Here is a 20956-nt window from a genome sequence, read left to right on the forward strand (position 1 = left end):
ACTTCCAATAGGTAGCTCTAGAGTTCTAGTCCTCTTCCTCTCTGAAGAGACATTTGACAAAGTAAGTATCATTCTGATGCTTCTTAGACTTAAATTGTGAAAGCTACTTCTGATTGACACATAAACCCCAATGTGATCTGGCTAGTCGGAATAACCGTCATGTAAAACAGAAGGGAACCGAAGCAACACTGGAAACCGAGTAAGACAGCGACTGGTGAATACATTATCAAACTTTCACTACATTATATATTTACACAGGTTTAGGCAATAAAATGTTTAGTGGCAGTGCTTCTGTAAGTTTAAGTATGACGATATCCAGAATCACTTTTCTTTAACATTTTCCCTTGGCAAACTCTCTGTTCTAAGTCCCAAAAATTATTTTAGTATGGTAAATACTAGACAACAAGAAGAAAATGTAGCTGGAGGAAGAACTTCATGTCACAGTCTATGAGAGACTTACAGTATGCTGTGAGAGGGGAAGGAATAGCAGCAAGAGAGAACCATCTGATTGGATCGAATCAGAATTCTAACGTCACAACAGGCAGAACCTGACCAACAACCACAGTTACAGCCGTATGTTTTTACAGAAATAATGCATATTGAGAAAAACACCTAAAATATGCAAATTGTACCTATCATTTCTGTCAGTACTACATTAAATACTCCTGTAATAACAGGTATCACATTCACTAATGAAAAGTTATGCTTAACTTTATCCACCCTCTATTTTTACTACTCTAAAATATGCAAATAGGGCAGGCATACCAGATAATTTATGGACCTTAATGTGTTTGCCATAAGAAGTTTGCACATTTGGAATTTTTTTTTTGACAAATTTGAAGCGTCCATACTGATTTAAATCAGCAGATGCAAAGGATAGTATGCCCAATACAGGCTTATAATCTTCTGAGTAAATTGACAAGGTGGTGGATAAAATGTTAGAGAAGTTGTCCAATTTATTCTAACAAAATTGTTGGGGATATGATTTTATGTCACTTTGTATATGTACACTCCTCAACCTTAAAATTGAAACATCAAGAAAGAAAAGTCTTGAAATTATGGAAAACAAATGATGGACAGACATGTTAATGATATGCAAATAATGAAAAAATGGAAACAAAATTTTCAAAACTTCTTGATTTATTCAGTAACGTGAATGAGCACAACGTGCAGAAATAACCGTACTTACTCTCGTGATATGTTATCATTGAAGTTGTTAATTGCTTCTGATGAAAGTTTTGCTATGCTAAATGCACTTGGACATGCAAACCGTCAAGATCCTCTGCTGGCAGAGCTTTTTGTAATTTCTGAACAATGATGTCAAGATGTCCTTGATGGGAGACAAGTCTGGAGAAGCTGCCGGCAATGGTAGCACGCTTAGACCATGTAGGCTGCTTACAGTAACATGCAGCCTGGCATAGTTGTGTTGAAAAATAGATTATTTGGAAAAATAATGACATTTTGGAGAAATGGTGATTCCACTGATTCTATAACCAAATAATTGTAACACTAAGCTGAAGTCCTCTTCATGGTGTTGCCTACATGGCCTTCAGACCAATCTCTATCCATCACTGTATCTAATACAACAGTGTGATTCATTACTAAAGAAGATAGACCTCCATTCCAGACTCTATTGCTGTCATGCTCTGCTCCATGATAGCCTCTGAGAATGGTGGTATGAGGTAAATGAAAAAGCCTTTAGGAGGGAACATCACAGCGGTCCTACTTCTGGATTTACGGTATGGGGTGGCATAATGTATAAGAGCTGGAGCCCTCTATTTTCTTTCCAGATACAATAACATATCACCGTTACATTGTTTTGGTTATGGAACCAATGGTATGGTCATATCTCCAACATGTCCCCAGAACTGTTTATCAATACAATAATGCAAGGCTACAAGTTGCTCATGCTATTAGGAGCAGCCTGCATTATCTAAATATGCTACCAGGGCTTGCCGCATCTTTGGACTTGTCTCCTATCGAGCACATCTGGGACATGGTTAAAAGAATCTGCCAGAAGTGGATTTTGATGATTTTCCCAAGTGCATTCAGTGTGGCACAACATTCCTCAGACAACCATTAATAACTTGATAGCAAGCCAAGGCGTGTAAGTGCAGGCATTTCTGCGCATAGCATTCATACACGCTACTGAATAAATTGAGATGTCTTGAAAACGTTGTTTCCATCTTTTTAGCATTTGTATATCATAAACATGTCTGTGATTTCCATAATTAGAGACAATTCCATGACTTTACTTTCTCAACGTTGCAATTTTGATGTGGAGGAATGTATAAGTATTATAGGTTCAACGTTGACGTCTTCCTTTGTAAAGCGTAACCCGCTATTTCCAATAGGCAGTATATTGGTGTGTCATATCTTTTTTTTCAGTTTTTTTTTCTTTACATTATAAGTGCGATAAGAATCTCAAAAGAATCTTTGGAAGATGCCTTCTGCCATCTCTACATATGCAGAGAGTTATGAATGGCAAAAGCTTCTGTATCGACACTTCTATACTTCCAGACCTGTCATTTATTTTATTTTGAATATACATAATAAGAAAACTTCTGTAAGTAAATCGTCTGAATAAAGTGATTTCAGACATCATTCAGCTGTCTAACCTTCCAGTCTCTTCTCCCTTTCATGGGAAATGCTATTATCTGGCTGATATGTTCAGCTGAAGGACCTCTCTCATTGTTGTGTGGGACCCCATGCCTTTGGAATGCCCTGTCTTTCAATATCTGTTAAGCGCCTTCTCTTTTCAACTTCAAGGCTTTCTTTATGACTTTCCTATGTAAGTCAGAATTGCACTAATTCCAATGTACTCATTTACCATGACAACCTTCAACCATATCTATAGGATCATCCTATAGCACGGCACTTAGAGAACTCTTCATCATTGAGATTCAGTAATATTGAGTTTCATCTGACATGTAGACACTATTGCATATATTACTTTCATTTTCTATGCATTATTACTTTCTAAAAGAACTAGGGCTGAAGACATGGACAAATATAACCATTTCATTCCAGCATGTAATAAAAGAGGAATAATAGGTAGATTGATTTATAATACATTATGTATATATTTATTGCCATGTACCAGACACAAGCAAGAAACTCCACATGCAGAAGCATAAAATGAATCAAGTTATGAACCAAAAAACGAGATCCTTAAAGAGTATGTACAGCTTTGTGACCTAAGTGTCTCCATGGTAACAGACTACAAAGAAACCCAATGTAGTCTGATCCTCAATCCCCACACACTTTTTGCTACTTTTCATTTAACTGGTTGGAAAGAAGTAGGGGGACCATAGAAGGAAGTATGTTTGGGTCAAACTACACAGGATTTGTTGGAGGTCTATAATGATTGAAGACATAAAGGTCTACATAGATATTGCAGACACAAAAACATTAAGAAAATAACACTATTGTTAGCAGAGGTGAACAATGCCTTTAAGATTACATTATTATTATACAGTATATCAGACTAATGTGTGTACCCATGATGTATGCAAAACTGATCTTTCTCAATATCTCTCCATGTAATAGTTGTAATCCAAAACTAATGCATGCAAATCCCAAAACCCAGATACATTTATATTCTCTAAAATGGCTATTTACAATGTGACATCTGACTTACATGTTCTTAGCATGTGTACTTCACATTATTCCTAAACCAGCAATGGTAGCAGAACTAGTTCTAGGTTTTACTTGTTCTCCTAGAGTACATGTGTATGTGTATGCCCCTACCATTTTCCATATGCTCTGCCTCACCAACACTGCCATCCGGCGTTGTTCTTTCATAGTTGTCTTCTGGGAGTGGTAGGGCACCCAGTCTTGGTCCAGAAGAGCTCTTACTACTCGGCGTCTCAGATTCTTCTAGCCCACTGTCATAGCAACTCTGCAATGACCCCTGATGAGGGTCCTGAGGTTGACTCACAACAGAAAACGTCACTCTACGAAATGGCTGTAAGACAAAAGATTCTGAATGTCATTGGAAAATTCTAAATAAAGGCAGTGCTGTCAACTGTACAGAGCTGAAGAACAGGAGCAGAGAAACTTCTACATATATAGAGTGTATATGCAGAAGTAACAGAACACATTGCAAAAAAAGCAAGCTCAGCTTCTACATCTGACAAACTCATCATTTTGGATTAAAGGGGTTGTCTGGTCTAAAATGAAAAGTCTGCAGTCACTCGGTGTGACTGCAGACTTCTGCATCCCCCCAGGGCACGCACTGTGTGCTGCAAGGATTCACCAAATTCTGAGCCAGGAACGGCAGTGATGTATGCGTTATACATACTCCTGGGCAGAACCCGTCTAGTGGGCGCAGCCTTGTTGAATACAAATGTATAGAGTCCACGCCCACTGGATGGCCACTTCCACCTGACGGCCACGCCCTTACTCCATACACTTGTATGGAGCAAGGCTGTCCCCACTAGACAGCTTCTGCCCGGGAGTAAGTATAACTCATAAATCACTGTCGTTCCTGGCTCAGAAACTGGCAAATTCTCGCAGTGCTCAGTGCGTACGCCTGGAAAATGCAAAATTTTACAGTCACACAAAGTGACTGCAGTTTTTTAATTTTAGACCGGACAACCCCTTTAAGCATAAAAGTATGAAAATAGACAGGAAATAAAAAGAAACTGTCAGCACGATAGTGTAATGTAAAGTAAAGACAATGGTGCTTTAATACTTATTAAATTGATACCTTTGCTGAAAAAATGCGCTTTGTTGTTCTTCTGTAATCACCATTTGAAGTTTTCAGCTACATATTTTTCAGTGCACAGGGGCCGGTTGTGCACTGGATCTTCTCCTCCCTGTTGGTGATTCCCGGGCCCCTCCACCTGCCTCCAGTCTGTGAATGACCTGCCTCTGCTGTTGGACTTATCAGTAGTGACCTGTCCTTCATAGACCGGAGTCAACAGAGGGGTCGGAGAATCACAGACAGGGAGAGGAAGATATCGTGCACAGTCCGGCCCTTCTGCACCGAAATCTAATTAGCAGTAAATTTCAAATGGTGATTACAGAAGGACCACAAAGCGGATTTCTTTACCAAAGGTATCAATGTAATCAGTATTACAGCGCCATTACAGTCATGTCTTTACTTTACATTACAAAACTTGGGCTGACAGGTTCTCTTTAAGAACAATATACAATATGTACAGGTACAAAAAGTCAGTGCAGTGATGGACATTGCAATAGACTGGCAATGCAGGACACAGCGAAAGGTCCCTGCTCAACTGAGCTTACAATCTATGGTTAAAAATAAACGTTTTTATATCTACTGCATTGTATTTATCTACTGTATACAGAAGAATCCAAAGATACAGTTTTATCCAGAGTTTGCTTGTGATGTTCATACCCTGAATACAGATTTAGCTAGGCGATCATAAAACATACAAAGTAAGCAAATTCTGCAATAGGTTACAAATTCTGGAATAATACTGTTGGTCACACTATGGGCACAGTCATTTATTTTCTTGCATGAGGCTGATATCTCATGAATGAAAATTCAGACCTATCCTGATTCCACAAGAAGTAGAAGTGACTGTGAAAAAAAAATCTTTAATTTCATGGCAAAGAATGATGAAAAAGAAACAACTATAAATGTATACGGCTGATGTATTTCATTTATATCAATGAGTTAATATTTCTTTCGGAATTTTACACATATTCAATCCAGTCAATGTTGCTGATCTTTAAAGAGCATCTAAACTACTTACTGCATCAGTTATCTGAAACGGGAAAATATTTAGTTGACATACAATACCCATTTGAGGTAATCTGTCAGTACAAGAGGACAGTTAAAACCAAGCACAAATGCCCAGTGCACCCTTGGCATGGCTGAGCAGTTTTGTGCACTTTCCCACCTACTTATCTTCCCTCTATCGCCGACCCCTGTTTTTTGATTGACAGCTTTGACAAGAGCTAAAGCAGGGTGGAGATAAGAAAAGAAGTAGGTGGGAAGGTGCACAGTACTTTTCGGTCATGCCAATGTGTATTAAGCAAGGCCGCGTCCCTGGACAGCCATGCCCACTAAACGGCTTCTACCCGGGAATATGCATATCGCATACATCACCGCCAAAAAATGGCGAATCTTCTGTCACGTGTAAAGCAAAACTCCTCTGCCTTGCCAATGGGGCACTGGGCCCTTGTGCTTAACTGAACAGTCCTTTAGTACTGACATATTCCCTCTAACAGATACTATATACAAACCAAATGGCTAACTAATGGTTTGACTTCTCCAGGGGTGCAGCGAGCATCTGTGTTTGGTTTGAACAGACTCCATATTAGCCAAACAAATCTTACTAACATTCATAATTAATTTGTTTTCAATTAAAATACATCATTCTGCTTTAAAGAGAGTCTATAATCATTTCTGGTATCCAAATACTGGTGACATAGCTAGATAGGTAAGGGGTGAAGGCAACTTAAATATACCTAGAGTAATGGTCATATTCCTCATATAGACAAGAAAAATATGTTTTAACCCTAATTGCACTGCAGTTACAAGTGCCCCATGGTCTCCTTATATGACCCCACACCCTACCTCAGCTTCCTCTACTGAACAATTTCTAAATCTTCCTCTCTTCTCTCAGTGAGAAATGTAGTGACCAACCCATAGAGCACATCTGCTTTCACTCAGGGCAAAGAGGGAAAGGCTGGGGAGAATAATGCGGAGAACATTGGACACTGCACACAAAGGGATTACATGATCACCGTGCTGGGAGGATATAAAATTATTTTCCAAGGTCATCCTAGAGTTTTAGGAGTATTGAAAAGTCAAAACTTCTTACACACTATTTAAAACTCTATATAAAGGGCAAATAGCAAGACATCCAAATATGAGTACTTTGTTTCTATAACTTGTCAAGCTCAATAAATCTGGCTTCTCCTCAGATATGGATAGCTGGCTACATATGAACTTAAATAACTAGTTTAGAACTCTATAGGAGATGTGAAAAACTTTAAGCACTGAGCTCCTCTTAGTAATGGGTATTATCCAAGTGTTACAATAAATAGGTAAACTGTTTAGTGCAGGAAAAAAAATTATTTCAAATAAATTTGAGTGAAACTCAATATTGGGAAGCTTGGAATTGCTCAGAAAATTCATGTGAGGGAGAGGAGAAAGAGGGAGAGAGAGAAACCCCCACTGACTGTAAGAGTTTACAGGAGAGAGAGAGGCAGAGGGAGAGAAAACCTTGCTGACCATAAAAGCTTACACTTTATAGGAGAGAAAGATTACACAGCTGACCATAAAAGCTTACATTCTATGGACGAGAGAGAGAGGACCTCATTGACCATAAGGTCTTATACTCTATGGACGAGAGAGAGAAGACCTCACTGACCATAAGGGCTTATACTCTATGGACGAGAGAGAGAGGACCTCACTGACCACAAGGGCTTATATTCTATGGACGAGAGAGAGAAGACCTCACTGACCATAAGGGCTTATACTCTATGAACGAGAGAGAGGACCTCAAAGACCATAAGAGCTTACACTCTACGGACAAAAGATAGAGGACCTTGCTGACCATAAGAGCTTTCACACTACGGAAGAGAGAGAGGACACAGCTGATAAGAGCTTACACTCTACAGTAGAAAAAGAAAGAGGACCACGCTGATGATAAGAGCTTAAACACTACAGGAAATAAAAATTTACCCAGTGACTCCTCAGTACAAACAGTGCTCCACTGAAAACTGCTGATCTGTGATGGCCCAGGTACTGACCACCACTGTACAATGTATGATAATCTGCTAGATGTCATAGCTGCAGGGTATTATGGGGAATCCCTCACGGCCACACAAAAATATGAGCCCACTCTCTGATGCTTCAGGAGTGTGGGAAAATGTGCTAGGCGTGTTAACTTATGCAAACTGTAAAATCAAATCTCAAAATGTTCAAATACGTGTTAAACCACAAATTTCTAGAAATTTGACTCAAACTTGATCCTCCACAAATTGATCCACTCACCTCTAGATGTGACCTTATAGTCCAAAGTAATAATTTGTCTACACAAAAAGATTTTTAAGTGTAACTGTCGAAAGCAGCAGCATGTAAGTTTCCTTAGATAATAGAGTGCCAATAGACAAGAACTATGCTTAGAATTCAAGCTAAAGTGAAAATGAAAATCAATAAGATATTGTCCTTCTTAGATAAAGACATCATATTACCCACACAATACGTACTTCAGCAAACTCCGAGAAAGTCATAAACCAGCTTCTTAAAGATTGGCAATGTTTTGTTTTAAGGTGAGGCCACCTCCAGCTGAAGAACCATTTTCAAGCTTTAAGTCAATGCAACATAGCATGAGAAAGGATGTATGGATGAAACTCCATGGTTCATTGCTGTAGGCACATGTGATCTTTATTAAACCACATAAAATAAATTAAAATAAGTAATAAGCAAATGTTTTGACATTTGAATTTGCCAAATTTTCCCCAAAAATTAGAATCTTGGCAAATAAATTTGGGTGAATCTCAATACTGGAAAGCTTGTGATTGCTCGGAAAATGCACATGGGGGAGAGAAAAGAGAGAGAACCTCACTGGCCCAAAGAGAAATTGGGGAGAGGAAAGAGAGAGAACCTCACTGGCCAAAAGAGAAATGGGGGAGAGGAAAGAGAGAGAACCTCACTGGCCAAAAGAGCTTACAGTTTACAGTAGAGCGAGAACCCCGTTAAACATAAGAGCTTACACTCTACAGGAGAAAAATACTTATCTAGTGACTTTGGGGACTGAAAATGAAAAACAACTCTGCTGTACAAGCTGTGCTCCACTAGGAACCTCTGATCTGTGATGGCCCAGGTACTGACCACCACTGTACAAGGCATGACAGTCCGCTAGATGTCACAGCTGCAGAGGATTAAGGGGAGGCCTATGTGGAAATGCAAAATGTTAGACCTCACTAGTGCTTTAGAATTGGGGTCAGGCAAGTTTTTTCTTTTGGGAATTGAACCTCAAAATTTGGGAAAAACCTGAAATTTGAGGAAATTTGATTTCAACTTGATCCTCTGCGGATTAATCTGATCATCTCTAATTAAAGTATAAACTAAAGTCATTGTACAGAATGTAAAGTTCTAAAGATATCATTCAAGAAGTGTATTTACTCTACTGACATTTGTATAATATAATAAACTGGGTTGTCCAGAACATTACAAAACTTGGCCAAGAGGAGAAAATGGAAGAAAATAGAGAAATAACCAAATAACTAATAACAAAATAATTCCACGCCCTATGTCTGAGATTGCAGCTCATTCTCAATAGCTGAGCTGCTATGCCAGTCATAACCATGGCTCCAATTCAGAAAAAAAATCACTCAATATGACTTCCAAACCGCATGGAGTACCAAGGTACATATTTCCAGGGAATTGAACATTAGCTCATCCAAAAACATATAATTATTCCAGAAAGGAACAGCACTCCAATTTTAAGTTGGCTTGTTTCAAAGTTAAGTGTTTATTTTTCAAGAATAAAAATCCAGATCTAAGAGTTAATACCGCTCAAGGTGATGATGATGCAATTCATACAATATTCACCTAAAGACAATGTTTTGGGTGACAAACTTAATCAGGAGTAGTTATAGGTGAGTTGAATCATGGAAGACGCAGGTAATCCTTGGTCATAGTCGTACTTGTAAACCATATGTAAGGCCTCATTCAGTCGTCTGATTTTTCCACATGAGAGAAAAATGGACCAATTTTTTGGATCACACTTTTATCACAGTTTGATCAAATTATGGTCTGAGTCATCAGTTTTTCTCATACCTGGAAAAAAAGGAAAAATGTTTCTCCACCTTCTATATTCTGACAGTCCATGAAAATTGAACTGCATTCAGATGTAATCCGAGTGTGGAATGATTTTTTCACGACCGTTGCATTGCCGATTTTGATCTGACCTGCTAATCAAAATCGGACATGTCTCCGAAAAATCATGGACATGTGAATGGCCCCGTAGCCTCTCACAGTTACGAGTGCTATCCGTGAAAATTACAGATAGCACTAGTATGCAAAAATCATGAATGAAACCTAAGAGGTAAAGTATAAGATGAGTAAATTTATCTGAGTGGATTTGAATTCTACTTGAACTTTTAAAAAAATCATATTCTCAAGAATACAGATGGTAATGTAATTTGTTCCATGCAATTTCAGTAAAATGGCGACCAGCACCATCTGGCATTTTGCTGAACCTTAATATCGGGGCATGTAGTGATGTCAAAGGCCATCTCAATTCTTGAAGCCCCAGCACAAAGTAAAGCTGGCCAAAGAGGAGAAGCAAAGGACAAAAAAAAGGGCACGGAGGACCGGACGGTGGACTGTAGGGGCAACGCAAAATGTGAGCAATGAGTATTCTTTTTTTATTTTTATAGCCTACATTTATTATAGTCCGGGATCTAGTAGGACCCCAGAGCATAATAAGGAGCATTCAATTAGCATTGAACAACTTCGATATGAATCAAATTTCCTTTAATAAGAAAATCTTCCAGTGTACATGTGGTGTGGCGCCATCACATCTAGCATAATTGTATCTCTCTGGAAAAAAAAGATCCTGAACAACACCTATGTTAGCGCTTATATTACATCTACCTAAGTCTATACTTGTCTATAGCAAATCCTTCTAGCTTTCTCAAAGAATATAAAATGCAAACAAATGACATCACAAATTTATCCGGGCAGTCAAGTCTTGTCCATTTATATGGCAATTTTTACCAATCACAATATGCTAATTCTCACATCACTGTATCATCAAAAAAAACAGAACCACAAATCAGATCATATTCGGTCCTGTGTTACATATATTTCCATTCATCTATTTTCAACAGAAAAACAAATCAAACCAAGCTGAAAAAAATCCAATTATAAGACACTCTCGTGTCACTGGTGCCATGCGGCACATTATACACGGACATGTGACTACTTTGGCCAGTTGAAGTTTGCATACATGCTAACATCATCAAACCTGGATGATTATGTTTGTGAGCTTACACAACACATTTAGCGGGCACCGCTCAATGATAAACTGAAAAAATGCACAAAGGGGTGCTATAGTAAACCCATGCTAGGAATCAATTAGTATAAAGAAGAGAAAAGGGCGTAGGGCAAACAAAAGACCATGCACTCCCAGATATAATGCAAGACATCAAATTTTTTTTATTAATAATACATCAGCAAGACACAAACACACTATTTTTTTTTAAAAAAACACTTAAAACACATAACTTGTGTAGAAAATATTCAGATACAAGAGGTATGGGAAAATAACCCAAAAATACAGAGAACCTCAAAACTTTGTAGGCACAGTGAAAAATGTCTATTTATTGAATCCAGATAGAAAACAATACATAAGGTCACTGACCACTGGATCAATATATTAATAAACAATCAATATTTGCAGTAAAAAACGTGGCCTTGGCAGGTGAAAGCATTATATTAAGGATTAATGCATATAGTTACCTACAAAGTGAATGGACCCAACGAGTGTCGCTCACCAGCAGCTTCGTCAGGGGTAATGAGGTAGCGTGTTGCTCATGTTTAAATACCCAGGATCAAAGGAGCATGTGACCATTGTCAGGTGTAATGAGTGACAGAGAAAAGGCATTTGCTGCCCTGGTACAGGTGTACATACCAGGACACAAACCGTGCGGTGTAGATGAACCGCCAAAAAGGCAGCAGCGGTATAAATAAACCGCCATAGAAATAGCAGCCGAAAATGCCATGCGTTCCACCGTGTATCACGGTGGAACGCAACCAGAAATGATGCGCTAACGTCACTCCCGGTCTCCTTGTGTCTAGAGCGCTTGTGTTCCACATGCTAGCTGCAGTGGAACGCAAGCAAGGTGGTGTGATGAATAACACCGCGGTTCAGTATAATAAAGGAGAGGGAAGAAGAAAAAGAAAGAGAAAAGATAGAAGGGGATGGCATGTCCACCAGGTAAGCAAAAAGTGTGTATACACAACATTTATGCAGTAGAAAAATATATAAACAAAAATACAAAATCAAAAATTCAAAATAAGCAAAAAATAATAAAAAATAAAAAAAAATAAATGGAGAATGAAAGTGTAAAAATGTGAAAAAACACGAAACACATACGAAGGAACAATACCAAAAATAATATAAAAAATGAAAAATAAAAAATAAAGAAACACACCCATAGTGTGAATATAAATAAATACCCCAGAAGAGAAAAACGTAAAAAAAATACATGTAACAAGTGCACACCTACCATCGGGAACCAAGAAATAAAATTAAAACTGAGACAACTGTTTTGATAAGTCAGACACAACAGAAAGGGGTTAGACTGTCAGGAGAAATATATATTAAGCCAAAAAATAATAATAATGTGAAAAAAAAATTCTCTTTTTTTTTTTTTTTTTTTCTTTTCCCTTCCTTCCCTCCCTTTCCCCCCTCCTTCCCTTCCCTTCCCTTTTGAAAAATTACCATTGCCATGTTTTTGAGTTTGTAACATTTAGGACTCAATGGGTATTATTCTTAAGTGGTTGGAAAGTCCCTTTAAGAAATACTCAATAGAAGAAATGAAGAGGTAGAGTTTTATTTTATGTAAACGAGACCATAATGTAAAGATATACTGCATGGTGAAAGGTTTTAAAACTTCATAGAAAACTTTATTTGGAATCAAAGACTCTAAATCCAACAAAAGATGAAGAACAAGGGAAGAGAAGCCACCGAGAAGAATAATCGCACATGCACAAAGAAGACCTGGTAGCCGAGAGATCGGGATAACTTCCAGTTGGAAGAGAATGACTTATGTTATTTTAGGGTGGAAGAAGTGCTCTGCCATCATAGTTAAATAGGAAAGATGCAAGAAATATTCTCTCTCCCTGCCCATCATTATTTCATTTGTTTCCTTGTTACACATATCATTGAAATTCCGAGAATTGGAGGCAAAGACGGAGAAATAAATAAATAAGGGAAATGCCAGTGTCTTTTGAAGTAGTTTTGAATCTTTTAGCTCGTACAACTGCCACAGGGCACTACGATGTTAAAGAGCCTCTGTAACAAGAAATAGTTTAACTAAAGATGTTGACAGAACCAATCCAGAATAAAGCATGATAATTGAACTGATGTACAAGTCATGTCTATCCTCTCATTTAGATATGTACAATGTACAAAGAATGACAGACAAAGCCTGGATAGTAATGGGGAGTTAGTAAGCATTTAGATATATTTGAGTTTCTTGTGTTTCAGTGTAGGATTGACATGTCTCAGACCCAACATTCAGATTCTACTCTTCATCCACACAGAGGAAGTGCTCATCCATTTTTAGGTGTATTATTAGCCTTGCTATTAATGCATACACCGGACTTATATCAGTAAAGTCTAACAGGTTATATATGAAAAATAAACTATATTTTCACATTTCTGTAACAAAAAATAGTTTTCTTCTGCAGAATGATGGGCTGGATAAACTCTGGGAGGGATGAAAATACTGAAATAAAAGTTCTCACTCAAATACGACACTTTTAATTTAATGTCAAATTGTCAAAATGTATCAAAAAGGTGATGAAGTTTGATTAAAGAGGAGTTAGCACCAAAGCATATGAACTATTGTTAAAGGTAACCTCTCAGCTTCCCCAGAACCCCAAACCACCATCCTGCATTTTTTGGTACTAGTGATGAGCGAGTATGTTCTGTTAACTCTCCCGTTGGACTGGAGAGCTGCTCCCCCGCACCCATGCTTTTACTCTTATGTGAATAAAAGAAGATTTTATCCCTGCAATGTGCCACCCTGTGAACTTCTATCTTCTTGATTTGCTATGAACTATACCTGAGGAGGTGTTGCACCTGCTAATGAGGGAGGCCGTCCCAGCTGTTTCTGTCTCCGGAGCTCCATTTGGAAGGTATTCGAATAGTGCCGGTTACTGAACTGTTGCATTAATATAAAAGACACAAGTTCAAGCTAAAACTACAGTGATGTGTCCAATACCTAGGTGGCTTCCAACATATCTATACAGTATGTCCGCTGTCTAACTCCATTACAAAAAAGCAATGTATGGAGCAACTAAGTTTAATTGAAGGGGGAAGCAGATGATTATATCCCTAGTTTGGCTACTAGATGGTTTAGAGAATTGGATGGCAAAGATTACATGTTCTCATCCTTTGTAAGGTTATAGCTATCATAGTATTCACAGCTCATTTTGTGCCTTTCGCACCATATTATTAAATAAGGCTTTATGCCTTAAAATTAGAATTCATTGTCTATATCCTTCATGTTGCATTCATGATCCTCAGTTATTGGATGACTTTGCTGTTGACTTAATAAGGCTTTTCTTCCATCTGACATTTTGTTTTTCTCCCCTGTTGAGATCGGATGCTCAGAAGCTCTTTGATTAGACGGGAATTGTTTTTATTCAGAATTTGAGATATTGAAGAATTAAAATTTAAAAAAAAAGAGCATCACAGTTGCCGTTATTGAACTGTTAATACAGATACTTGGAAAATGATCTATGTTTCTTGACGATTGCGGAATCAGAATACTTTAAGCAGCTGTTTATACAATATAAGTAATGATGAAAGGAAGAAGTAACACTTGCATTCTGCCTGGTAAATGATCAGTATATCTCAGTTGTTTTTTTTTTTTAAAAAGAAAAAATAAAGATTTCTCCAACTCCAACAAACCTTTTCATTTAAAGAATGGAGAAGATCAAATTTATATCCATTTTTCTTGCTTGCAGGCAAGTTTTGCCATCAACAGTCTCATAAATAAGTGATCTATTCTGAGAAATGACTGATTCAACAGAAATTCTATCAGGGCAGACAATTATCTATAAAACTATGTGGGCTTGTGCAGAACAGCTGACAGGCTGAGAACATTCATATATATGCATAATGTTGATGGGGCGGGGGGCTGTTTGGAAAAACTAAATCATACATTATTTCAGGGAAATTCTCATTGTATCTGGAGGATTTTATCATGACAAATGTCTTTTCAGTACATTCATTATAACAAGGCATTTAAATATCATTTAGGCGCTGAGGGATGAAGCTGAAGGTTGTAGCACTTGACTTTGTAATAACTCTGCCATGTTGTAAATGGATTTGGTTTCTGTTTATTCTGTTGGTCATTTACTTTCCTTTCTTTGTTACTATCTGTGGTATTTTAGCTCACAGGTATATTGTGGATTAAATCTCCATTATACCTTGCTTATAGCAGAGGAGATACCTTTCTGCAGTAGGAGCTTTCGTGTTTGGAGCTGCCAAAAGTAATGGTGGCCATATACATTATGTCAACTCCTTATAGATGCAGACAATTTTCATTTTTGCAGGCTTGTTTTTTCTTCCCTTCTTCCCAAGTGCAATGGAATTAGAGTATATATGTATATATAATGTAATGAACCCGAATTTGAAATGCCGAACAAATTCGCTCATCACTAGTTGTGAGTTGTGTGATGAGTGTGTTATGTGTGGTGTGTTGTAGAGTGTGGTGTTTTGTGTGGTGTGTATGATTTGTGTTGTGTGTGGTGGATTGTGGTGTGTGTGCTGAATTGACATTTTATTTGATACCATTTTGGGGTATATTCAACAGTTTGATAGCTTTTTTTGCATCGTTTAGGAGAGATGCAGCGACAGATAGTGGCAGCATTTGCAGAAGTGACGCTCACCATATCTACACTTTTTTTGTTCATTAAAGGAAATGTGTCATCAAAATATGACCTATTGTTTATATTATGCTTTTATGTTATATGTATTTAAAAAATGTTTGCCAATATTTCATAATCTGCATTAAGATGAACATTAAAAATCTTGCAGTTTTTACACTGGCTATTGGTTCAACCCTGCTTTTCAGGAAATTCACATGTACATTAGCAGCTACAGACTTACCCTATCTTTTATATTGAAGCATCTAATAAGTGTGTGCAAATGTCATTGTGAAGGATGGGGAGCAGGTGAGCTGTGACATCCACTATTGTGATTGGTAGATACCGTGTTATCAGTTGTGTATAGAGGTGTTACCTGTTGTCATAAAAAACATTAAGATCCATAACACATCTCCAAAAAGGGGGCATTCACCCCTTCCTCACTCACACAGAATCTCTCTAGAGGAACAAGAGCTTACACTACTTGAAGTAGAATTACACTGTTTAACATAGGGAAGTCAGGAAATTAAGTATGGCTGAGAAGTCATGAAATTAATTAAGACTCCGTACAGAGAACAGGTAATTAAACAGGAAAGATCTTTTCTGTGGTCCAAATGACAAAGGTACATGTGTTTACTCATAGGTGGAACATTTTCTTTTGTCACCGGGAAGCACATCCTGAGTTGAAAGGAAATCTTACACCTACAACTAGACAGTGGGGCATCAGTGGAAAGAGATGAATATTGGGGTTTGTGTAGATCCGATATGGATTGGACTTACATTTTCAACTTCAGGACTAATCGGGGAAAAATATGCATATTTTTTCATAACTGTAACACCTGCCTATAAGCCCCCAATCAATAGTGACCAGATGGCTGACAACAGCCATATCATGTTTGGTCTCTGGGTAACGGTAAAATCCTGATAAAAAATATGATGGCCATATCGAACTCCTGTGAGCATTAGGAGTGACGATATTGAGAATGTTGGGAATATCATAATTTTCTGAAACTGAAGCCGCATCTCATGACTCATAGCTCTGCTATGAGTCTTCAAGGGGAGGTGTGTGGGTGTAACTTAGGTGCTGATAAAAGGTCAAGGCGAATTATGATCTATGTTCCTGCAGAGAGATACATATCAATGTATGCACAATCCCATTAACTGGACGTTTCCAATCGAAGTGCTCGCCTTTGATAAGCTGAGCCATCTCTGTGATCAGCGTTGTAAGTTTATTTTCTTCACCCTATTTATTTAATGTAACTGTATGTGGTGTATTGTTTTTTCCCCTTTGTAAAATCTTTTGTATATTTTCTATAAACACTGCCTATCGTTCTGGATTAAATTGAAAATTTTATAGTTCTGTTCCTTTTGTTTTGTAAACTGCACCCCTGAAGCCATAAACCACCTAAAATGGCATCCAATTGGCCACACCCAATTGGGTTATCGTGGAGTTGGCAGTAAACATACCGGGGTATATATATATTTCAAGCTTTCAAATCAGAGGTGTATATGCCATACGCTCACTGTTAGTTCTCCAAAAGCCGGCCTATTAGTGGTAAAAGCCACTGCATCATCCGTTAATCCTCAGCCAATCATTTAATTGTCCTGGTGATAGGTGGCAGCAGAGGGCTGTTTGTGTCAAAAAGCTAATAACATAGTGGGCAGCATGACCCTCCAGGCTGTGATCTTTGACAATTGGTGACAGCAGAGGGATCTGCGCTGTTTCTCCGGTGTCATTTCTATGACACTTGTCATTGTAATCTGTCTCTGATGATAAGGAAACAACTGTAATCTTTTCCTGAAATGACAGGAAGTCTGAGTGTAAAAAATCCCCAGTGGCCAATAAGAAAATTGCAAGAATATTAACTTTGTCTTTTAATAAAGATCAAGATATAAAAAATAAAACATTTAAAAAAATTACATGTACTAACACAAAGACAACTAAATTAAAACAGGTCATTTTGTGCTGATACAAAATCTTTAATGCTGCTGCTAAAACAATAAAGAAAGCTTTGTTTAAATACCTATATAGGTCTGATATCTAGTGCTGTCAATAGTTTTGTAGTTTCAAACTGCTGAAAAATTAATTCATATTTTATGACACAATAATATCACACCCCCATGATAGAATGACTTGATTTTTTCACTAAATGTATTATGTATGCATAAATTGACATTAAAAGATTATGTGTGACATTATGATCATGGTGTAAAATACATAAAATGCCACTCATTACTAAAACAGTATCATTCATTCAGCCCTTCATGTGAATGCTGTCTTAAATTTAAAAAAAAAATCCTATTTTCCATGAAAATCCCTTATGTTGTACTTATGAAGTAACTGGAGCATAACAAGGTCAGTATGTGATAATCTATTTTATCCTGATTGGTGAATAGTATATCCATAATACACACTTAATGGAAGTAATCTTTTTGATTAATTGATGTATGACTTCTTAAGCAAGGATAAATGTATTATCCTGGAGTCTGTCATGACCTTTAATGAAAATGCATTTTGTGCATAGAACGCATGATTTTCAAATACAAAGATATTAGTCTTCTCTTCACAAATCTACTTGTAAAAATTCAAAATTCATTCATAAAATTCTATTTATTTCACAAAACAAGTTAATTCAATTAAAAATTCATATTATATTTGAGGCACAATAAGAGAAATGTCTTATGTAGATAGATAGATAAATAAATAGAAGATAGATAGATAGATAGATAGATAGATAGATAGATAGATAGAAAGATTGACATTGCAACACTATAAAGAAAAGTCGTGTAATTAACAAAATCATAGGATCGATAGACAGGTTAATAATATGCAAATGATGAAAAAGGATAGACAATTTTTTTACAGTTTTGTGTGTGATCGATATGCACAGAAACTCATGCAGTTACACGCCTTAGCCGCTATCACTGAGGTTATTAAAGAATATCTGAGGAATGTTCTGCCATGCTCATGCTGAATTAACTTGGAAGGCAACTCATCAAAATCCTTTGCTGGCAGCTACCTTTGCGATTGCTGACCAATGATGTTCTAGATGTGATCGATGATGACAAGTTTGGAGATTCTGCAGGCCATGGTGGTTTAGGCCATGCAGGCTGCTCACAGTAGTACCAGCAACATGTAGTCTGGAATTGTAATGTAGAAAAATGGCTTCTGGGACACTTTGGCTATAATGGCCTAAGGGGAAAATGGCCATAACACTGGTTCCATGACCAAGTCAATGTTATGCTGAACTATTAGTGCTAGAATGAAGACTAGAGGGTCCTGACTACCATACCTTATGCCATTTTAGACCGTAATCCCAAGAGTAGGACTGGTGTGATGTTCTCTTGTGAGGCCTTTTCATGGCATTTTCCACGTGGTCTCGTCAGATTCAATTAATGGTGTATTGCAATCCATTCTATACAGCAAGTAAAATTGGACATCGGACACCAAGCTTAAGGGATCCAACAAGGTCTACAAAAACCATCAGAAGACATTTGTTCAACATTAGCCTATGAGCTAGATGTCCAGCTACAAAACTTCCACTTGACCTCATCCCACTGCTGTCAGAGGCTATCAGGGTGCAGAGCAATATAGCAATGGAGGCTGTACTCTTCAGTAGTGTTGAGCCACCCCCATAGTGTTCGAGTTCGGTTCGGTTCGTCGAACACCCGTGTGTTCGCCGAACTGTTCGTCGAACTGTTCGTCGAACACCTTCGAACACCGTTAAAACCAATGGCAGGCAAACAAAAACACATAGAAACACATAGAAAACACCTTCAAAGGTGTCCAAAAGCTGACAAACTGCTCAGAAGACATAACTAACACATGGAAAAGTGACAAGTACATATAGTCATGCGAAAATAAAAGAGGTGGAGGAGTAAAAGGAGGGGGAGACACAGATATAGGCATGTCATGCCCTTCTAAAATCCAAAAAGTGAGAAGCCGACACGGCCAGTCCGTTCCTGCCCGTGCCACCTCCGTGTCGCCGGGTTTGTGCCAGAGCCGCGGTGGACCCTGACGGCCAGCCCCCCTCTCCTAATACTGGTGCCTGTCCGCTGGTGGGTCGAGCCCCCCGCGGTGGGGGGGGAGTAACATCTGCAGAAGAAAGACCATCTTCCAGCCAAACTAACATGTCGACTTCTTTTCGTGGACAATGTGATACGATCCCTTTGTTACGGACACGCCCATCGCTACAAATTCCAGATGAGGCACAAAAACAGCAGGTGCTTCAGCAGATATCAAGTGCTCCTTCAAGTGGGCTCTCCTCCACTTCAACTTCAACATCACAAATACTCCAGTCCTCAGAGGTGTCACCCCAATCGCACTTGCTTCCTCACAGCTCCCAAGTCTCCAGCTGCCCGTCTGAGTATGGGGTAACACAGATGGTTGAGTCTGCACAGCTGTTTACTCATACTATAGCCTGGGAAATGGAGGTCTGCTCCAGAGCTTCTGTTAATCCAGACGAGGAAATGATCTGCACTGATGCCCAGAATCTTTATAAGTCGGATCCAGGACCAGATGAAGAAGGTTCTGAGCATAATGTAGACCCTCGTTCCCAAACTGTAACTCCTGTTGGTGGAGACAATGATGAAGACGATGATGAGACTCAAATACCTGATTGGAGCGACAACTTGACTTTTCGGTCAGGGCAGGAAGAGGTTGGCTTTCAGGACGACGGGTGTGATAACACACAGGGTGATGATGACAAGGTTGGAGATCCCACTTACTGTCAACCCACAGTCAGCCAGTCGATGAGGTCACCCGGGCCTTTGCCTGGCCTTTGGGATGTCGCGGTGGTCGGCTCCCTGGCCCGTACCCTGGGGTCACTCTTTAAAAGGGTGGATAATTGTTAATTTTCTAAGAGTTTGTGACACCACCTGTGGTATCTGGTGAGAAGCACCAGCGCTGCAGCAGTCCACTGAGGCCCGTGATAAGGCAGCTCGATGGTATAGCTCCCCACAGGTGGAGCTAGGTCTCAGGGCAGCGTATGCAGGGGGAAGGCAGGACAGGCGAGACCCAGCTGGGTCAGAGCAAGAACGGAAACGGACACGGTAGTCACTTCAGTACCTTTTACTGGAGGAAATTCAGGCACATCCTGGAGCACTGTAGGGTGAAGGGTGCATATCAGGATCCTCCCCAATGAGCGGGTGTAGGGCCTCCTGTTTCTTGCCTCTGCGCAGTAAGTTTCTGACCTGCCTGGAGCTAGGCCTAACTTTGTCTCTGTCCTGCGCTGGCTGACCTTGTGGTAGGGCCTTCTCTTGAAGTTCACGCTCCCAGTATGCGGGGCCTAAGCGTCTCCTGGCTCTATTGCGTATCAGCACCTTAGCGATCCTGGGACTTGTAGTTCTCCAGGGATT

The 20956-nt window shown here is 38.8% G+C and overlaps 1 protein-coding gene across 4 annotated transcripts in view; it reads right to left on the reverse strand.

The window, feature by feature from the left end:
- PCDH7 (protocadherin 7) overlaps positions 1-20956 on the reverse strand; it is a 1071285-nt gene that overhangs the window by 555598 nt on the left and 494731 nt on the right. For 2 of the 4 annotated variants that reach the window (XM_073646314.1, XM_073646324.1), the window contains exon 2: positions 3751-3967. The exons of 1 other annotated variant lie outside the window; for it this stretch is intronic. In XM_073646314.1, coding sequence (XP_073502415.1) covers positions 3751-3967 — 217 coding nt within the window. The remainder of the gene's footprint in view (positions 1-3750; positions 3968-20956) is intronic. One more of the 4 variants, XM_073646334.1, reaches the window with a different exon arrangement.

The sequence above is a fragment of the Phyllobates terribilis genome, unplaced genomic scaffold, assembly GCF_046119375.1.
Source record: "Phyllobates terribilis strain yellow unplaced genomic scaffold, ASM4611937v1 Scaffold_1__5_contigs__length_1240528914, whole genome shotgun sequence".
In the NCBI taxonomy this organism is placed as follows: domain Eukaryota; kingdom Metazoa; phylum Chordata; class Amphibia; order Anura; family Dendrobatidae; genus Phyllobates; species Phyllobates terribilis.